This window comes from Lissotriton helveticus, chromosome 8 (assembly GCF_964261635.1).
Source record: "Lissotriton helveticus chromosome 8, aLisHel1.1, whole genome shotgun sequence".
In the NCBI taxonomy this organism is placed as follows: domain Eukaryota; kingdom Metazoa; phylum Chordata; class Amphibia; order Caudata; family Salamandridae; genus Lissotriton; species Lissotriton helveticus.
Window position 1 is genome coordinate 167,522,240 of NC_136069.1, and position 20,873 is coordinate 167,543,112.

At 44.8% G+C, this 20,873-nt stretch overlaps 1 protein-coding gene across 8 annotated transcripts in view; it reads right to left on the reverse strand.

Annotated features, from left to right (window-relative positions):
- SH3BGR (SH3 domain binding glutamate rich protein) overlaps positions 1-20,873 on the reverse strand; it is a 456,857-nt gene that overhangs the window by 77,064 nt on the left and 358,920 nt on the right. For 5 of the 8 annotated variants that reach the window (XM_078656835.1, XM_078656834.1, XM_078656829.1 and 2 more), the window contains 2 exons: positions 8,023-8,079; positions 5,239-5,295 (listed from right to left, as the gene is read on the reverse strand). In XM_078656835.1, the coding sequence (XP_078512961.1) occupies positions 5,239-5,295; positions 8,023-8,079 (114 nt within the window). The remainder of the gene's footprint in view (positions 1-5,238; positions 5,296-8,022; positions 8,080-20,873) is intronic. The other 3 variants (XM_078656830.1, XM_078656832.1, XM_078656833.1) reach the window with 1 other exon arrangement.

Genomic DNA, 20,873 nt, shown 5'->3' on the forward strand with positions numbered 1-20,873 from the left:
TTGTTTTACGTTGGTTTGAAGTTTTTGAAAGTTCTTTACTGTAATGTGAAAAAGTAGCGTGGGTTTTCATTCTATGCATCTATTTCCTCGGCGAAGGAATTGTCTATATTATAAATGGAGCATGTTTTAAAATTAATTTACTATTTTCGGTTTTTTTTTCATTAGGGTTACTACCCTGCTCCTCTTAGTAAATACCATTTCTTTATTGGGGACTACAGATTTTTGGATATTAAAGACAGCCTCTCTCTTCCAAACCACTTTTTCAGTTTCATAAAGCCCACGCAGCCTTTCGCCATCTGATCTGATAGCTCCTTGCCACTAACAGCTCTTCAAATCCCTGGAAGCTCCCGTTCACTCACAGGGAGTAGCTTCTCTTTGTCTGTGGTAGTCTTTTCTATGTCTTCCTCTTCCACCTCACATTGTTGTGTGACTGTGTGCTGGTAACGCATACACTGAATTTCTTTCTGAGTGGAAAAGTGATGTTTGGGAGTGATTACTTTATATGCTTCAAGTTGTAAAGCAGGATGCATTACAAGGCAAGAAATACATATTTTTAAAATGCACACAGATGCTAAATTTGCTTGTTGATACAAAGTGTTTATAGATTGGTAAACACACGCAATTAGACTCAGGGCCAGGCTGGGAACCCAAAGCAGCCCTGGCAAATTTTGTTAAGACCAGCACCCAAACGGTGCATAGCGGGTGAGCACAGCGAGCATGCCTGACCGCTACAGGTGGCTATGGGGGTTCTCCCCCAAGAAAGTTTGGGGGAAAATGGCAAAATTATGCATTCTACAACACATTTTTCATTCTATATTCAATTGTTATTAGTTTTTAAAGTATAGGAACTTTTGACCTTACAGTTCACCAGGATACAGCATTCTTTATTAGGACTCTTCAATGACTTCATCACTATCACCCCCCTACAGTGCCTCTCATCTCTCCATAGCCCCTCTCTCACATGTATTTCATGTTCATACATGTGTAAATCAGTGTATAGAAAAGGTTACATAAGAAAAAGACGACTACAAGGGTTCACATGTCATCTATACTGATAGGCATTTTTTAAGAGTGCAAACTTAGGATTCAGAACGTAACACAGTCGTTAGGGTTGACTTTGCTAATAAGAATTTATTTCCACCCAAACAAACCCTTTTTAGAAAAATTAGAATAATGAAAGACTGGGGCAAAAAAATAGCTTCATGACCCAGATTACAATGGGGACTTATGAACTGCACAGTAACTAAAGGATCTCTGTAACAAAAGCAGTCACCCACTGAGTTATGCACATAAAATACTGTTATGTGATCTGCATAGTACACGCTATTTTCAGCAGGTATAGAGTATTTGAGTTGTGGCACAATTGTTAATATAGTCTGAAAACAAAGAGTACTTAGGTCCCTTTTAAAAAACTAAACAAATGGATTAAATACCAGCTCAGACGCTAACTTGATGATGCACACTTTTGCAAAAATAGGACTTTGTTTGTTTGAAAGGTACAATCATGTTAATAAACTGAAGATGTCACTTTCTAGGCACTGCAACAAACTCTAATTGTCGGGTACCAGTGTCTAGGCCCGATGATAGGTTCAACATTATGTGATTTATGGTCATTTATTATTATATATATATTATGCCTAAAAAGAACCCAAATGCCGCTCGTTACCGCGATAACAATCTTTACGGGCAGCCGCATATTTTATTTATTTTATTTTATTTGTGCATTTTTATAAAGGGCGAACATTACCCGAAGTTGTCATAGCGCTGTACAATAGAGCCAGTTACATTACAAAAGAACCACGGAACACAATAAAACATTGCAAAGAAAAACAGTAGTGCTGTACAATAGCGCCAGCTACGTTACAAAAGAACAGTGGAACACAATAAAACATTACAAAGAAAAACAGCAGACTAAAAATGAAGGTTACATAGACACAAATTCCAATAAAGCACGCAGGAGAGAGGAATATACAGGAAAAAATACAAAATTTTACAATGAGGAGCGAACTTCCAAGAGGGGCCTGAGAATGAAAGTTTTCATTCTCAAAATGTCTTTGGAAGAGGAGAGATTTGAGATCAGCTTTGAAGATCCGGGTAGAGGAGGTGGCACGGAGCAATGGGGGAAGTGAGTTCCAGATTCTCACAGCATTGCCTGAGAAGGATTGCGCCAAGGATCTTTCCCTTTTGAAGACGGGGGGCTCAAGCAGAAGCTTTACCGCATTGCGAGAGGGTCGAGAGCCTCCGGACAATTTCAATTTGTGTGCCAGGAAACGAGGGGAGGACGTGTGTAAGGCTTTACGCATGATGCAGGCAGTTTTGTAAATGGATCTTGCCTCAATCGGAAGCCAACGAAGAGCAGACATGATAGGGGTGACGTGGTCGCTTCGTTTTGACCCTGAAATGAAGCGAGCTGCTGAATGGAGGATGGATTTGAGAGGGGAGAGGTGGGATTTAGGTAGGCCTGTCAGGAGAGAATTGCAATAACCCAGTCTTGAGAGAACCAGCGATTGTACCAAGGTTTTTAAGTCTTTCTCCTGGAAGTACCGACGGATCCCCCACAGGAGGCGCAACTGGCATTGTGCGTTCTCAGCAATAGAGTTGATGTGGGAGATTAGGTTGAGTCTTTTCTCAAGCAGGCCCCGTTGGGAACAAAGCCTGCAAGGCTTCTTCCTCCTTAGGTCACATCTGACCCCATCCTGGCGCCACAAATACCGCTGCTCACGTGACACAAATTCCTACCTACAGAAGAAGCCGCAGACACTCGTGCAGCTTATTTTGGAACAACTTAATGCCACGAAGGTGCAAAAAGTGGGCCAAACACCAGCAGCACCTCAGCCTCTAGGGCACTAATGTAATTCATGCAGTCTCTGGGGTGAAAAGACTCGTCTGTGCAGTGTCGGATTGGTAACGCGGGCACTCGGGCAATGCCCGAGGGGCCGGTGTCCAGTTCCAGCAGTGGGCTGCTTTTTTTGAGCAGTCTGGGGGGCGATTTGGTGGTTTCTGCGCGTTGTTCCGATGCCACCAGCTTCCTGAGTCGCCTCAATTGCCTCCCTTTTTTTAATAGGGCAGAGGTGTCACTCCCTTTCTCTCGCAAGGGCCGGCCCATTTACATATGCATATTAAGCGGGGGCAGGGGGACAGAGCAAAGTGGCCTCACTTGTATTCAGGTGTGTTTCCCCAATGCAAGCTAGTCCGAGCATTTTTATACACCCCCCACACCCCGCCCCTTTTATTTTATAAAAGTTTTGCAAAGGCAATAAGCACATGTGGGTCACTTTTTTTTTATCTTGCCCGGGCAGAATTTTAATCCCAATCCAAACCTGCGTCTGTGGCTGGAGTGTGCAAAAAGTCTCCAAGTACCAAAAGTCACCAAGTGGTCCCTTGTAATGTTGTGGGGTTTCAGTCAACACTGTGAATGCTGGGATTCTTAAGCCTATACAAGTAACAGCATACCTGCCAACTCACACGGTGGCGTGTGACACGCGATATCGGTCCCCATCACACGGTCTCCTCATGAGGAGCCAATGTCACACGATATCAGAGAAAAACCACTTAAACACGAAAAATTGTGGTTCTCCAGCTCGTTTTCCGAGGCTTTGAACAGCCGAAGTCCATGAAGAGGTGTGAAAACACCCCAAGACATCGGCACCAGACGAGTGCCCGTCCCCTTCAAGGCCAACGCCCCTCCTCACACGGTGAGATTGTTACTCAAGTTGGCAGGTATGTAACAGGAAAGTAGGTGCATGAACAGCGTTCATGGCTGAAAAGTTGGGACTGGCTGAATGTGTGGTGCATGGCCTCTTTGCAATCATACGCTTGTATTTATGCATTTCCAAAGAGCACAGTATTAATCTTCACGGGAAAAATATATATAATTCGTTACTGCCTTTAGAGCAGCAGTCCATTTTTTCTAATACAAAGCAAGAGATGTGTTTTTGGTAGGAATTATATCACAGCACCTATTAACAAGAAAAGGAGTCACAGTGAATTAGATGAAATATGTATTTTAGGTCGCGTGGCGCCCTCTTGTGGTAATACACTAACAACACTCTCCAGAATGTAGTTTATTGGGTTGATAAATCTTAACTAATGAGTTTTCAATCGGCAGTCTTCGGCCAAGGGGTTAGGATTTGAATAAACAAAATAAAAGGAGAACAAGGAGAGGGAAGGTCAGACCGAGAGTAAACTAGTCGTAAAGGTTTTGTGTGTTTCATTCCCACACACAGTTTTTTTAAACTTTGATAAAAAGTGCAAAGAGTGCCGCAGAAAGTAAAGTATTTGAGTATTTCGACTTGCACGATTTCATGGATTGACTACACTTGTGACGGCACATTCCAACCCCTTCATTGAACCCATGTTAGCTCAGAGAGAGGAATTTCAAGTTGTGCGGTGTTTATCATACCTGCGACTCAACGAGTGCGGTAAAGTCCGCATTTCCTGATAAATTCAAAAGGTTAAAACTTATGGAATGAATGGGGGGAAAATCCTCGGTATCTACCAGGCCGTGTGGATATTCGTTGACCAAAACCTGTATATTATTCCCCCAAAAAAGTCAGAAGAGATGCACTTTATTGCCCCCAATACATTTTGAGCTCCGGGGTGTCAGATTCTATTGGATGCAATAAATTCCGACTAACCTTCCGAGGCACACAGTGTTCTTTTAACTTAGTGCACCTGTTGTCAAATGTGTAACACACAAAGTAGCTGGTGAGAATAAGGCAAGCCTATGTTCTCTTAGGATTGCAATCAAATTATTACAGCACATAACTCAAAACTCAAGAACCAAAGAACAGCGTTTGCAATAGAAGCCCGCATCACAAGTGGTCCTGGGATAATTATTGCACCCGATAACATACAAATTCCTTCGAGTTCAGAATTTATGGGATGTGATAAAAACCACACAATTATGAATTTTGGGGAACAACATGCAGACTGTGGTGCTTACTGCGCCAAAATCAACATGTTCCAGTAAACACAGAACTACCCCTCCCCCCACAAATAAATATAGGAAGGTTTGGCGATATTTATCTCAAAACTCGCAATCGCAATGTATATGGTAACAGCAGGTCTGTAGGCCTTACGTTGAGTGTGGAATAAGTCTGTAAACTCCGTGATCTTTTTTACATTATTACTAGATTACCACCTTTCTTCCCGAGTATTACATAAACAACTGCTTAAGCATGCAAGATAGAAGAGACATCTAATTACATTTTCTTTGCTTGTAAAAGTAGAGTTTACCTTAGTGTCTTTTACCGGTGGTACACTGTCTTCAATAAGTGGTGAGCTGCCGATGTCCTGTTAACAGAGCAAAGAATGGTTTAGTAAACTAAGTTGAAAGGAAAAGGCTTCAAAACAGAGCTACAGATATCAAGCACAAGGAATTGGAATACTAATCTAAGGAGGATGAGGGTTTTCTTGTATTATTTTGTTTTATTGGGAGAATTTACAACACCACGTCAATTCACTATATTGCATTTTAATAGTAGTTCTTACAATAATGGCTTTTCAAGTTCTGCACACCGCACCGGTAATTCTGCTCTTCACATTAAATATGATACTATAATTTCATACTGACCTTATTACTGGAGTTTATACAAGGTTTTCCCATGGCTTCAGAAACTTACTATACGAGCCTGTCCTCACACATACCATCTCTCTATTCTTAACATTTTGGATCTCCAGTGATTCAGTGTAGGTATTAGTTTTGTTTTCCAGTTCTGCACGATTTTAGATCTCGCCTTACGCTGAGAAAGGAGCTGTGGGGCACTCCGCAGCTGGTCTCTGCCGGTTCCGAGCAGTATGGCAGAACTCTGACCCGTTGTACTCTGCCTGTGAGGAAGGATAAGATCCAGGTGAGGGCCTTGTCGCGGATGCCGGCATTATGGATTCTAGTGGTTAGGGTGAGGTGGGAGACGGTGTTGAATGCTGCAGAGAGGTCGAGGAGGATGAAGGCTGCAGTTTCACCCTGGTCGAGTAGAGAGCAAATGTCATCAGTGACAGCGAGGAGGGCAGTCTCGGTACTGTGATTGCTTCGTAAACCGGATTGGGAGATGTCCAGGATGTCGTTAGTTTCTATGAAGTCAGCTAGTTGGTGGTTGATGGCTTTTTCAGTGACTTTGGCTGGGAAGGGGAGCAGGCAGATGGGCCTGAAGTTCTTAAGGTCTGTCAGGTCCGCGGAGGGTTTCTTCAGGAGTGCGTTGATTTCGGCGTGTTTCCAGTCATCAGGCAAGGAGGCGGTCTCGAGGGAGCAGTTGATTGTTCAGCGAAGCTCAGGTGCGATAAGCTTTGTGGAAGATGCAGTGCGGTAGTCCGATGCTGCACCAGAGTGGATACTTTTCATGGTCTTGAGGGTGTCGTCCGTGGTGAGTGGGGTCCAACTGAGCAGGGTCTGTCTGGGGGCGTCAGTTGAGGAGGTTGCTGATGCGGTGGAGAGGTCCTGGTTGTGGAAGTTGTAGTCAATCGTCTCGATATTGTGTTGAAAGAAGGTGCTGAGTCTGTTGCAAAGGTCTTGGGAGGGTAGGACGTCTGTGGTTTCGCTTTTGGGTTTGGTGAATTCCTTGATGATGATGAAGAGTTCTTTACTGTTGTGTGCATTGGTGTTGATTCTGCATGGAGGGTCTTCTTCTTTTTTACTTTCTCTTCATGTTTTTGCCTCCACTGGAGCATAACCCAAGAACGACTTCCAATTCAAGTGCAGTGTCTTTCCACTGCACGTGCTTTATCAGAGGTACTTTTTGTTTTTTATGTGCAGCATTCCATAAGATTGCATGCGTTTGCTTGTCATCTTCCTCCATTCCCATATGCTCAGGGCCCACACAGTTCGCAATAACCGGTCCCTTCTGGCCATCCTAAGAATGAAAAGGACCAGAAGTGGAGGATGGTCTTTCGCGTATTTGGTATCCAAGCTCTGGAACTGCCTCTCCAGACACCTAAGAGCAAACTGCAATCTCATGAGTTTTAGAAAGCAGTTGAAGACTCATCAGTTCATCTAGTCACAACATCACTCTTCGTTACTATGTTTGCTAGCACTGGGAAGCCAGTGTTTGGGTAGCCACGGGCTTTACAAAACAAGGTAACTTGCACGATTTCATGGATTGACTACACGTGTGACGGCAAGTTCCAACCCCTTCATTGAACCCATGTTAGCTCAGACTGCGGAATTTCAAGTTGTGCTGCGTTTATCATACCTGCTACTCAACGAGTGCGGTAAAGTCCGCATTTCCTGATAAATTCAACAGGTGAACACTAATGGAATTAATGGGGGGAAAAGTCTCGGTATCTACCAGGCCATGAGGATATTCGTTGACCAAAACCTGTATGTTATTCCCCCCAAAAAGAGATGCACTTTATTGCCCCCAATACATTTTGAGCTCCGGGGTGTCAGATTTTATTGGATGCAATAAATTCCGACTAACCTTCCGAGGCACACAGTGTTCTTTTAACTTAGTGCACCTGTTGTCAAATGTGTAACACACAAAGTACCTGGTGAGAATAAGGCAAGCCTATGTTCTCTTAGGATTGCAATCAAATTATTACAGCACATAACTCAAAACTCAAGAACCAAAGAACAGCGTTTGCAATAGAAGCCCGCATCACAAGTGGTCCTGGGATAATTATTGCACCCGATAACATACAAATTCCTTCGAGTTCAGAATTTATGGGATGTGATAAAAACCACACAATTATGAATTTTGGGGAACAACATGCAGACTGTGGTGCTTACTGCGCCAAAATCAACATGTTCCAGTAAACACAGGACTACCCCCCCCCCCCACCCCACAAATAAATATAGGAAGGTTTGGCGATATTTATCTCAAAACTCACAATCGCAGTGTATATGGTAACAGCAGGTCTGTAGGCCTTACGTTGAGTGTGGAAAAAGTCTGTAAACTCCGTGATCTTTTTTAGATTATTACTAGATTACCACCTTTCTTCCCGAGTATTACATAAACAACTGCTTAAGCATGCAAGATAGAAGAGACATCTAATTACATTTTCTTTGCTTGTAAAAGTAGAGTTTACCTTAGTGTCTTTTACCGGTGGTACACTGTCTTCAATAAGTGGTGAGCTGCCGATGTCCTGTTAACAGAGCAAAGAATGGTTTAGTAAACTAAGTTGAAAGGAAAAGGCTTCAAAACAGAGCTACAGATATCAAGCACAAGGAATTGGAATACTAATCTAAGGAGGATGAGGGTTTTCTTGTATTATTTTGTTTTATTGAGAGAATTTACAACACCACGTCAATTCACCAAATGGCATTTTAAGAGTAGTTCTTACAATAATGGCTTTTCAAGTTCTGCACACCGCACCGGTAATTCTGCTCTTCACATTGAATATGATACTATAATTTCATACTGACCTTATTAGTGGAGTTTATACAAAGTTTTCCCATGGCTTCAGAAACTTACTATACGAGCCTGTCCTCACACATACCATATCTCTATTCTTAAAATTTTGGATATCCAGTGATTCAGTGTAGGTATTAGCTTTGTTTTCCAGTTCTGCAGGATTTTAGATCCCGCCTTATGCTGAGAAAGGAGCTATGGGGCACTCCGCAGCTGGTCTCTGCCGGTTCCGAGCAGTATTACAGAACTCTGACCCGTTGTGCTCTGCCTGTGAGGAAGGATAAGATCCAGGTGAGGGCCTTGTCACGGATGCCGGCATCATGGAGTCTAGTGGTTAGGGTGCGGTGGGAGACGGTGTTGAATGCAGCAGAGAGGTCCAGGAGGATGAGGGCTGCAGTTTCACCCTGGTCGAGTAGGGAGCAAATGTCCTCAGTGGCATCGAGGAGGGCAGTCTCGATGCTGTGATTGCTTCGGAAACCGGATTGGGAGATGTCCAGGATGTCGTTTGTTTCTATGAAGTCAGCTAGTTCGTGGTTGATGGCTTTTTCGGTGACTTTGGCTGGGAAGGGGAGCAGGCAGATGGACCTGAAGTTCTTAAGGTCTGTTAGGTCCGCGGAGGGTTTCTTCAGGAGTGGAATGATTTCGGCGTGTTTCCAGTCATCAGGCAAGGACGCCGTTCTCGAGGGAGCAGCTGATGGTTCAGAGTAGCTCGGGTGCGATAGGCTTTGTGGAAGATGCAGTGCGGTAGTCCGATGCTGCACCAGAGTGGATACTTTTCATGGTCTTGAGGGTGTCGTCCGTGGTGAGTGGGGTCCAACTGAGCAGGGTCTGTCTGGGGGGTTGAGGAGGTTGCTGATGCGGTGGAGAGGTCCTGGTTGTCGAAGTTGTCGTAGATCATCTCGATCTTGTGGTGAAAGAAGATGCTGAGTCTGTTGCAAAGGTCTTGGGAGGGTAGGACGTCTGTGGTTTCGCTTTTGCGTTTGGCGAATTTGTTGATGATGATGAAGAGTTCTTTACTACTGTTGTGTGCATTGGTGTTGATTCTGCATTGGAGGGTCTTCTTCTTTTTTACTTTCTCTTCATGTTTTTGCCTCCACTGGAGCATAACCCAAGAAAGACTTCCAATACAAGTGCAGTGTCTTTCCACTGCTCGTGCTTTATCAGAGGTACTCGTGCAGGCTCGTGCAATAACCGGTCCCTTCTGGCCATCCTAAGAATGAAAAGGACCAGAAGTGGAGGATGGTCTTTCGCGTATTTGGTATCCAAGCTCTGGAACTGCCTCTCCAGACACCTAAGAGCAAACTGCAATCTCATGAGTTTTAGAAAGCAGTTGAAGACTCATAAGTTCATCTAGTCACAACATCACTCTTCGTTACTATGTTTGCTAGCATGGGAAAGCCCGTGTTTGGGTAGCCACGGGCTTTACAAAACAAGGTAACATGACATAGCAAAACATGCTGCTACCAGTCGTTGCTTGCCCCGTCCTCCTCCCACCTCCCTCATTGTTACTTAACCTGTCCCTCCTTCTCATGCTATTGCTTGACCTGTCCCTCCCTATTGTGGTGTTGCTTCACCTGACCCCCCCATTCCGCCCCCATATTGTTACTTGCCCAGTGCCCATGACCCCTTGTCCGTGTTGTTGGTTCCCTCTTTCTGGCTCCACCCCCGCCTCAAAAAAAAGTGTTATGCTGTTGCTAGAAGTGGCAGTGTTCTAACCATTTACCATGCTGCACAGCAGTCACCCTGTTGTACAACGGGGCTGAAACACACTCACAAAGCCTATGGCTCTTGTATAGGCAAGACCTATTGGCTTTGCCAATGTTTGTTTTTACCATTGTACGTATGGGGTGAAAAAACCACAGTATTCAAAGGACTATCGGCTACAAAAAACAGTCCATTTTACAGGTGTCACTCGACACCTGGGGGTGCTTTTTATCTATGAGTGAAAAGTAAATGACTATGAGTAAAACGTACAGTTAGTAACTTGTGAGGGGCGATAGAAAAATGGACCAAAAATAGTAACCAATGATTAATGATGGAAAAAAATAATTGAAAGAAATGGAATGGTGAGCTTGTAAAAATATGAACTCCTATAGTGACCTATGGAATAATGCTAGAAATAGGAGCCACAAGGTAATAGCCTCGATTTAAAGGAAGTTTCTGAGTTGCCCAGTAGAAGACATTTTCTTTTCTAAATACCCCCTGGATCTTAATCAGGATTTCATCTTTCAAAACTACTTTTGGGCACATTGATTCAATGGATATCTAAGAACAGGTCGGCCTTTAGAACTCTGGTGAAGAGAAACTGCCCTTCTTATACAGCAGGACCGAAGTGCTACTACTCTAAACATAGGCGCAACTAAGGGATTCATATGGCTTACTAGCGCCTCAAAAACAGCTGTTAGGTGGCACCGGTACCCAACACTGCTGCAAGGCCTTGAATATTTTTGATGTCATCACGCTGTAAATTGGTGCTTTCTATTCTTTCAGCCTTTGACAGATGGTTCTTAACCACTCTATATGTCTATATTATTCTATAGTATCGTACAGGAATAATTGGTCAGCGTGACTGTCCCCCCACACACACACCCAACCTTCAACCAACTTCATGCATACATTCTGAATATTAAAAGAAATTGCCATGGACCTACATCCTTTTTTTTTTACTGTAATTGTTGTATAGAGCAAACTTGGCCCATCCATGAGCATCAGCTTAAATCACAGAAGGCCATTTATTTGGTTTAGGGACAGGGAGTAAGTGATTTCCCCAGAGGCACACGATGTTGGGCTGACAACAAGACCCAGACCTGGTTCCCCACTTCCAAGGTTGGCAGCTTTGGCTTTTAGGCTACATCTACCCCCACATCCTTTTTGTACCGAGTACAGCAGAACTTCTAGGAAGTGTTAGTGCTGTGCCTGCATGTAGGCAGTTCCATTATGAGTATTTGTACTGTATCAATAAGTACTGTGCGCTTCCAAAAATGCAGGTACTATCCAAGTACATTTTGCAAACCGGCTAAGAGCTGCTGATTGTAGGAAAGTGCTCCTTTTTCACATGTTCATCCCCACTTTTTGCTCACTGGTACTAATGTTTTTCATTGGTAGGTACTGGCTCCCTGCTAACCAGGCCCCTGTGTCGGTGCTCTTTCCTCAAGAAACAAGACAAATGGTCAATTGTAACCCAATTGGCAAGGATTTTAGCACCCCTGAAAGTCCCAAGGAGATGGTATCACTGGTTCCCAAGGCTTAGTACTAAAGATGGCCCCCAAGGGCTGCAGCATGTATTAGGCCACTATAAGGGAACCCACAGACAAACTTCATGAAGAGTGCCGTTGCAGGAAGCGTGAAATGGCGTATGAAAACACGACATGGCACACCAACTGTGTGCCATGCCCCTGTACACTGCATGTATTATATGTAAGTCACCCCTACAGCATACCATAGAGCCCTAATGCAGGCTGAATTATATGACACGTGAGGGCACATCTGCGTTAGCATGTGTTCCTGTAATGCCTAGTTCCATTGCTAAAGAAAAAGTGAAAGCAATAATTACTGTCAGCAATTCAAGGAAGACTCAAAAAGAAAGAAATGGAAAGAGAGGTTTGCCTTCGAAATTTCGAGATCGCCAAACCATGTGGCGAGCAAGTTGCTTGAAATTCTGAAACCACTGCATTGACATTTAGAAGCCAACCTAATTAGTGGTGTCTGTATCCGCTATACGCGTTACCAAAAGTATCCTTGGATGACCGTAAATATATATTGGTCTTCCGCATTTTAAATTGAAGATATTTTACTGCTCAAGAAAAAGTTGAAGTCCTGAAGATGACCGTAAAATAACATATCGGTCGAAACGCCGTCGACGCTTCTCTGTGGCCCAAATTGAATTAAGGACACAATACTCATGTTTATGTTGTTCCTTTATCTCAACATGTAATGTTTTTGTTTGCCACTTGTCTGGTTTGTATGTTTCTTTGTTGTATACCAGCATTTTTACCTTGAGCATATCTGTTTGTTAATCTTTTTAAGTATTGTTGATATATGTAATACATTTGTGATTTTGATACCAGTATTCTGTTTTAAAAGGGCCTTTTTAACCACTCTTTCCATTTCTTTCTTTTTGAGTCTTCCTTGAATTGCTGAGAGTAATTATTGCTTTCACTTTTTCTTTTCCCTGAACCTTTTGTTAGATGTATTGATCGCTTGTCCCGGGTTCGGGGTTTTTGGACAGCCCCTGTGGTTGCTAATCATAACTAGTTCCATTGCTAAGCACTGCAAGCGATCAGGAAGCCATCTTAAGGTATGTTCTGGGCACTGGTCATTCCGAGTTACCCAGCTACATAATTGCTTCACTGAAAGTACTGATGTTTGATATCAAACATCATGTCTTAATAAATCTGTACTGATGCCAGTACTGAATTTATTGTGACCTACACCCAAAGGGCAGCTTTGAGGTGCCCCGGGGCGCCCTACTAGTGACATAGTGTGCTGGCTGACTGATATCTTCCAGCCTGCCACCACACACACGTTTGTGACCCCCTGCACCTGAGAGCCAACGGTTTCTGACATCAGGAACAATACCTGTACGCTGGAAGTTGATCACATCTCCTCCAGCAGGATGGCTAGCAGCTTAGCATCTCAAGGCCAGAGGCTTCAAAGTCTCTGCCGCCCCTGAAACGTAACAAAGGCTTCCCCCAGACCTGGGGAACAACACCCCCTGCCCTGAGGCCCATTCTCAACTAGAGCTGGGGGGACATTAGAAAGTCAGAGGCCTATCACACCTACAGGCGAGCCACACCTCCAATGTAGGCCACCTGAAGTGGAGAGTCAAAGAAGGGTTTACACCATCTTTGTTTTGGTGAAACTAGGAACTCTAGGTGAAGGTTATGCCCACTCCTCACATGAAGTGGTCAAACAGGAGATATAGACACCCCAGTGATAGGTAGCTCATTGCCCTACACTCCCCTAAAAGCCACTAAATTCAGTATTTAGGGCCCCCCCAACACCAAAGCTTCAGATTCACCTACCTGGGAACAGAAGAAGGACAAGGAAGAAATGAAACCACAAGAACAGAGGACCTGCTCCGAAATTGAGGCCAAACCCTGCCTGGCTGCTGGTAACCTCGACAAAAGATGAACATCCTCCCCATACCCATGGAGGTTTTTCCAGTGCTTCAACAATCACTTAGTATCTCCCTTGCGGTGGAGGAGCCATCCATAGGCACTAACTGCACTTGTCTGGTACTTTGTTTTGCTGGTCATCGAGCCCACCAAAGGAACATCTCGCCAGGAGGAAGTTATTGTGGTTCCAAGAGGTCAACCCCATCTCTTCTGAAAGTTTTGAGACGCTAGACACTCCAGGAACCCTCCTGCACCACTACCCTGGTTACCGGAGCATTTACCACAACCAAGGCTTGTCTTCCCCTCTGCAGATCAAGACCAAGAACCATGAGAGCCTTCTTCTCAAGTGGCCAGCTGGCCGATCAGCTCTGAACCGATCCCCACAACCAAAGCCCAGGTTCACAGAAACATACTGCGTCCCCTGCTCAAGAGACCCTCACAATGTGGTCCCCCCTTTAGGTTCTGTTGTACTTGTCGCCAAGTCCCCACATGCCTTTTGTTACAGGCACTTTGGACTAAACTGTGTAGTGCTCATAAGGCTACCAACACGACTAGCACCTCTGCACTCAGATACACCAGGACAGGTAAACCTGAACTGCTGGTGGTTCTTTGAACCTTGGGTCCAAAGTAACTTAAGGCCTAAAAGGCACACTCTACAACCACTTGCAAGTATATGTATGCAGTATTTGTCGCTCCTACCTCCAAAACTGTTATTTGAGCATTTTTTTTATTTCTTTGTAAAATTCCTAACTCCAAAAGTAATTACCTGATTCCGATGATCTTGGTTTCTAAAATTATATAAAAATCTGTGTTATTATTCTAAATTGTTCTCTGATTTCTATTGGACTGTGTGTGTACCATTTATTGACTCAGTGTGTGCAACAAATGCTTAACAGTCCCCTCTGATAAGCCTAAGCTGCTCAACCACTCTACCACAAATAGAGCACTTTGGATTATTAAAGTAGGTCCTGTAAACCATTAGGGTCATTTGGACTTTTTATTGATGTTTCAGCAAGTACTTCTGGCCTGCTAAATAGTACTGAGCGTTTAGAATGGATCTTCTTACAGTGCCTGTCATGGGTCTATCAATTAGCATCAATGGACACAAAAAGGATCAAGGTCACACTACTGTTTACAGCAAGATGTAACTAAATTAAAAAAGCTATCACAGCTAAAACAAATCTAGGACATATGCTAGGTTTGGTTGTTGAACAAGAACAATGACAGATAAAGAATGGTGAGGGGGTGTAAATGTAAACTGATAGTTCTGTTGAAGGGGACTCATTTGCACTATTTATGTATAGATAACCACGACAAGGACAATGGGCAGGACAGTTTGAGAAAAGTTTCAGATGACTTCACATATACCATCCCAAAATGGCTTCCAACTAGAACACAATAAGGGATTTGTGTGGATTTTTTTTTTTTTTTTAAAGAACCTTTATTTGTTTCAGCATAGAAATACAACCATAGGCCTACAACCAATCCGGCCGGCCGCTACGCAAAGCAGGAGAAAGGGCAATAGAACATACAGGATGCAGCGGTCCGGGGGTCGAAGGCTGAGTAACAGCCAGGATATGCCATACATTGAAATCACCGCACAATAATAAGGATCAGAGACGGTTCATTTTGCAATAACAAAAATAGAAGAGAATCAATGTCGCAGAGTCATACACACCCCCAGCACAGCGAATTAGTAACAAAAAGGTATGCCAGCAATATATAAAGATCAAGAGTGACGGGGAAGGGGCAGCAGGGCAAGGAGAGACGCAATAAGCACTAAGCAATCATGGCGAACTAGTCCCACCCATCAAGGCAAAACACACTATGAGAGACATGAAAGACAACGACATCGAAAAAGAAAAGGGCAAATGGCCATAGAAACAAAAAGGGAGAACAAAACAACACACCCATCCCCCAACCCTGCATCCCTGCAGAAGGCTATGGCCTACCCCCCCAGCAGCGTGCCTGTCGCCCTAAATAAGAGACCCGAAATACAGAGAAGAAAAAGAGAAAAAGAAAGAGAAAAAATGCGGGAGGAGGGCCCTCAATCTAATGTCCCAGCCCCCCCCTACCCCCGCAGGCAAAAAAACGTCTAAACGGCAGCAATTGAGAAATACAAATAACGGCAATCATGTAGAACGCAATCAATTATAGCTCCGCGAAGCGCACCCGTAAAGCCCCATAAACCCGCCATGAGTCTCTCCATGTCCCAAACAAAGTCACCCCTGGCCTCTTCTGTCAACAGTACCAACGTTGAACCAGCCTGCAGACAGGATACAGAGTAGCACAGAAGGTCCGATCACACCGGGAGGACCTGGCAGTGCCGTGGTTCCATAGGATACAAGCCACCGGAGTCTCGCCAATGATGTATGGCGGGAGACGGACCGTATCAACATCAACAGCGCCAACAGTCTCAAATCAGGATACAGTCCCGCCATCCTTAAAGAGGGAATCACACGAAGCAGGAAGCGCTGAAACCACGCCGGGGTCGTCCAAACCATGGATCGACGCTGTTCCCCCACTCGCGGTTTAGAGATAGGCCCCAAGGAGACAATCACACGCGTAACCGGTGTAGCCACAGCCAGCACATGAACCAAAGCTACCCTCGTCTCCACGAGTGCAGATGCATCCGGGGAACACGTCAATGTATCAAAGGCAGACACAGCAGCGCCTCCACGAGAGCGATCCGTGCCGACACAAAATGGCGGAGCAACAATGGCGGCCATCCTTTTCCCCAAGTCTCGGGCCTCCCGGAGCAGGGTAGTCTGCAGAGTTGCTAAAGAAGCCAGGACATCTCTGGGAGTGGGTGGTTTCTCATGGTGCCAAACCCCGGGAGGCTCTCGCACACTGGCTTCCCTGCCCGGGCGAGGGGCACGCAGGAGGGCAGCATTCGCCATCTCAGCCGTTCCGGTTTCTCTTCCCTCCACCTCACCGCGGGATCGGGCCCAACACCCGGACACCGCAGGCTTCACAGCGGGATCCCAGTAGTCGGGGCTGGCGACAGAAAGGAGAGGCACCAAAAGGCTAGACCAGCCCCCGTAGCTCCGCAGGAGCCACCCACAGGCACCCGGGGTGGGCCATGGACATGACCGGGTATCTCACCGAAGGGGAGCTGGGCATCACGAGTTTCTCTCCGGCCCAGCTACAGCACAGCTTCCGCCGGGCAACCCACTATGGGGAGTGGGTGGATCTCATCTCTGTTGGCTCGCAGGATCTCAGGTTCTCCCCGATCGGATTCCCAGCGCAACCAGAGGCCGTTGGCAGTGCTACCGGTCTGACACTCTACTCACTCGAGGTCCCGGTCTCAACACCTCGAAGGCCGCCAAACAATCGGGGACAGTTCTTCGGGTCTACTGCACGGAGGAGCCTCAGAAGCAGACGGTAAGTGAATGCCACTCTTCACCTACTCAAATTAGCAGACGCTGCTCAGGAGAAGTACCAGGATATACGTGTGGGGCGGGAGGGAGCACGGAGCCGAGCGTTTATGCAACCATCCCGATCGCCATCTTGGCTCCTCCCTCTGTGTGGAAGTTTTTAATGAACTTGTGCAAGTCCAAAGTGCTCATTCAGGAGAAATACCTATACCTGGGCACCAATGTAGAACCCGAGAATTAAGTAACTGAAAGCAAACATTTTCTAGCACGATCTGAGACTGTAGACAATGAGCGTTTAACGACCTACTATTTCTATTCGGATAGGCAATATCTTCAAATTTGTGATAGCTTAAAGATTTTTAGGCTAGGTGCCCACCTTTTGAGTAATTACCAATGTAATTTTAGGACAGCAGGTGATGGCTCTGGTAATGGAAATATTTTATGTACAGCAGATATGAACTGATGAATAGGAGAAAAACCTGAAGAGCAGAGTGATTTGTTCTTTTGACCTTCTTCAACTGTATGAACGCCTTTAGAAGCGAAGCTTATCCAGGATATCCAACATTTGTGAACACAAATTTAAGAGCTATGCCACATCTGGGCAGTGTGAGATGAACTGCTTTGAAAAGATGGTGTCTTCCAAAAGAAACAGCGGCCTTCTTGAAGCTGATGTGAAGGGACTGGAATTATCTATGCATAGTGAGTAAAGCTGTACAATGTCTTGTTTAGTTGGCAGCCATTTTCGATGCATTGTGTGTGGGTCTCATTTTGCAGCCATTAAAATGCTTGACAAATGAAGAAGGCAACATAATACAATTTGAATTAAGGAATTCTAAGACCATTTAGTCTTGGAGGCCTTAAACCATTCTGTGGTTTGGCACTTTCCATATTTTCCACCAAAAGCAAGCCTTATTTGGTAAATGTAAGAAATGTGGTTATTGGCTGACTGGGGTATAAGCCCTGGGCAAGCAGCAACCACAATCCTCATAAGGGTGAGGTACAAGCCTACCCTAAATGATGTATTTGTTTAAAACATTCATAGAGCGCACAGTCACCATACTAGTATCCTGGCGCTAAAATCTCTGGCGGGACTAAAAAGGAGAACCGCTGGCGCTTAAAAGGTGCTAAAATGTGAGGGAGAGGCTTATTTAGGGAAGAGCCATGTTTTCAGGGCTTTACTAAAGTGGGACCTCAGGTAGGCAGATAGCTGATTTCAAAGCTGGGCTACTCTGACCGTAAACGCTCGCCCACCTTGTCTTGTCTTCCTGAATTTAGAAATACTGACACAATTGGCTGTTGTGGTGCGGAGGAATCTCCCTGGGGAGCATCTTTTTATTCTATTTTGCAGAGGCACTGGGAAATGATTTTTTGAAACAAATAAAGGAGTATCTCCTGCAGATTATAAGGTCAATAGTCTGGAGGATAGATATAATGGCATAAAAGGAAAGAAATTTCCTTTTCTTTAAAACCCCTCACTCACCAGCCTGGCGGTGACATGCTTCATCATCGGGGTCCACCCTGGTGGCCTAGCGTCACCAGGGTGTGCTTCGACACCTGAACTACAGTGGAGCGGGTTGTACCAACAACCCGCTCCACTGTAGTTCAGGTGTCGAAGCACACCCTGGTGACGCTAGGCCACCAGGGTGGACCCCGATGATGAAGCATGTCACCGCCAGGCTGTGACATGCTTCATCATCGGGGTCCACCCTGGTGGCCTAGCGTCACCAGGGTGTGCTTCGACACCTGAACTACAGTGGAGCGGGTTGTACCAACAACCCGCTCCACTGTAGTTCAGGTGTCGAAGCACACCCTGGTGACGCTAGGCCACCAGGGTGGACCCCGATGATGAAGCATGTCACCGCCAGGCTGGTGAGTGAGGGGTTTTAAAGAAAAGGACATTTCTTTCCTTTTATGCCATTATATCTATCCTCCAGACTATTGACCTTATAATCTGCAGGAGATACTCCTTTATTTGTTTCAAAAAATACTTGCCCAAGGGGAATAGGAGTAATCCTGGTCCACAACTGGATGTTTGTGGAAAAACCCTTACTCTCTCCTTTGATTATCACGCACTGGGAAATGACCCTGCAGAGCTTTAAAAACTATACATAATGATTTAAAAACTATTCTCTGGTGGGAGAAGGTCTGGGCGGGATGGTGCTCAAATAGGGGCTTAGATACGGAATCCACCCCTCCACATAAAGCTCGGGAGCATGATACACTTGCAGCCTAGAGACTCTGATAGGACAGGTTAATCTCTACTGCAACTTAGACAAACATTCTATTCCGCTTGTATTGCCTTGAGGCGGCCTTTCTCCCTTTCAAAGTGGCATGTTTAATTGTATAATGACTTCTTTTTGCTGCTTAATGCTATGTTTACCTCATGTTTCTTTTCTTTTTTGTTTAAAAACAACAAAAAGATTTTATTAAAAAAATACAAACTATTTTCCTTTGCAGATCCTTCAGTGCATTGGAAGCTGACAATCTCCTGGGTCTTTTCAATGGCAATTTGGCAGTCGAGACTTGGTGTCGTCTATTTAGCAAGAATTCCGGTGCTCCTAGCAGGAGGGCATTGCAATGATGGACGGAATGCTGAATAAATGGGTCCCGTGCTAACTATGCCCCTGGATTCAAACTGGTCCCAGGATGCTTGTTTCTGGTCCAGGGAGGACCTGACCTTGGACAACACTGTTCCCATGGGGAGCAGGGTCAAGACTGATTTGCATATCACTGGGTCCAAACTGGGGTGGCATGGTGAGCAAATGAACAATGGATTTATTCCTGATCTCTTGACTGGAGGTGAGTGCTTCAAAAGTTTCATCACTTTGTCCATCATCTTGTTGTGTTTTAAACTTTCTAAAAGTGGCATTTTCAAAATTCTTATTTAAAATCTGACTTTCTTCATAAGTTAGGAATTGGTCATTACAATTCAAAAGTCACCAAATATGATCTGGTTACCTGTTCCTATTTGGAAATGACAGTGCCTTAAATTTAGTAGGTAACTTCAATATTATGTTATTAGGGAGGTAGGCCTTGCAGTAATAAAAGACAAATTTAAAAGTTTTTCACTACCAGGACATGTAAAACTTAAAGGTATATGTCCAACATATTAAATACACTGCACCCTACTCAATGGGATGCCCGGAGCCTACCCTATATGTATTGAAAAGAGAAGGATTGGGCCTGGCAAAACGTTTATTTTGCCAGGTCAAAATGGCAGTTTAAACCTGCACAAACAGGCTACAATTTCAAGCCTTAGACTTTTTTAAAGTGCTACTTAAGTGGGTGGCACAATCAGTGCTGAAGGCTCACTACTAGCATTTAATTTACAGGCCCTGGGCACCGGTAGTGCCACTGTACTAGAGACTTGCAAGTAAATTAAATATGCCAATTAGGTATAAGACAGTTAAGAAGAAAACCACACCAAGGATGCCAGTTCTAACAGTAAAGTACTGCAAAGGCAGGGGGTCTGGAAGCAAGGTTGGCGACTGACATTTAGTAACAACTGCTGCAGCACAGCCTCGCTAGAAGAGAAATCCATCCTGACAGAGAGAACCCTCACTGCAGATAGGATTTTATCTGTGTTTTTGGATATAATCTCTTGTAGACCCTTTGGCAACTGATTCCCAAAATACTTGATTTTTAAAGAACTCTACTGGGTACCTGAATCTTTTAGCATATGGGGCATGCAGAGATGACTCAATGGAAAAAATCCGACTTCATCCATTGGCGAGATTGCCAGAAACCATATGAGAAGCTATGTGAGTCATGGTTTGGGGCAGCAGGAAAATGGTGCAGCCAGGCCCAAGGGAGGGGCTGTTTTCTCTGAAAATCCAGTGGCACTGATGTAGCAGCCAACCCAAGGCTGCATGAAGTTGGTGCCTGAAGGTATATATTTCTGGGGCACATCAGGTCAATACAGACATAGGCGGGTCCAGAGGACGGTTATTCGTGGCATGAACTTGCAGCCTGCCCATTTGAGAAGGTTAGCGGGCAAGTTAACAATGGCTTGATGCAGTGCTAAGATCCTTTGT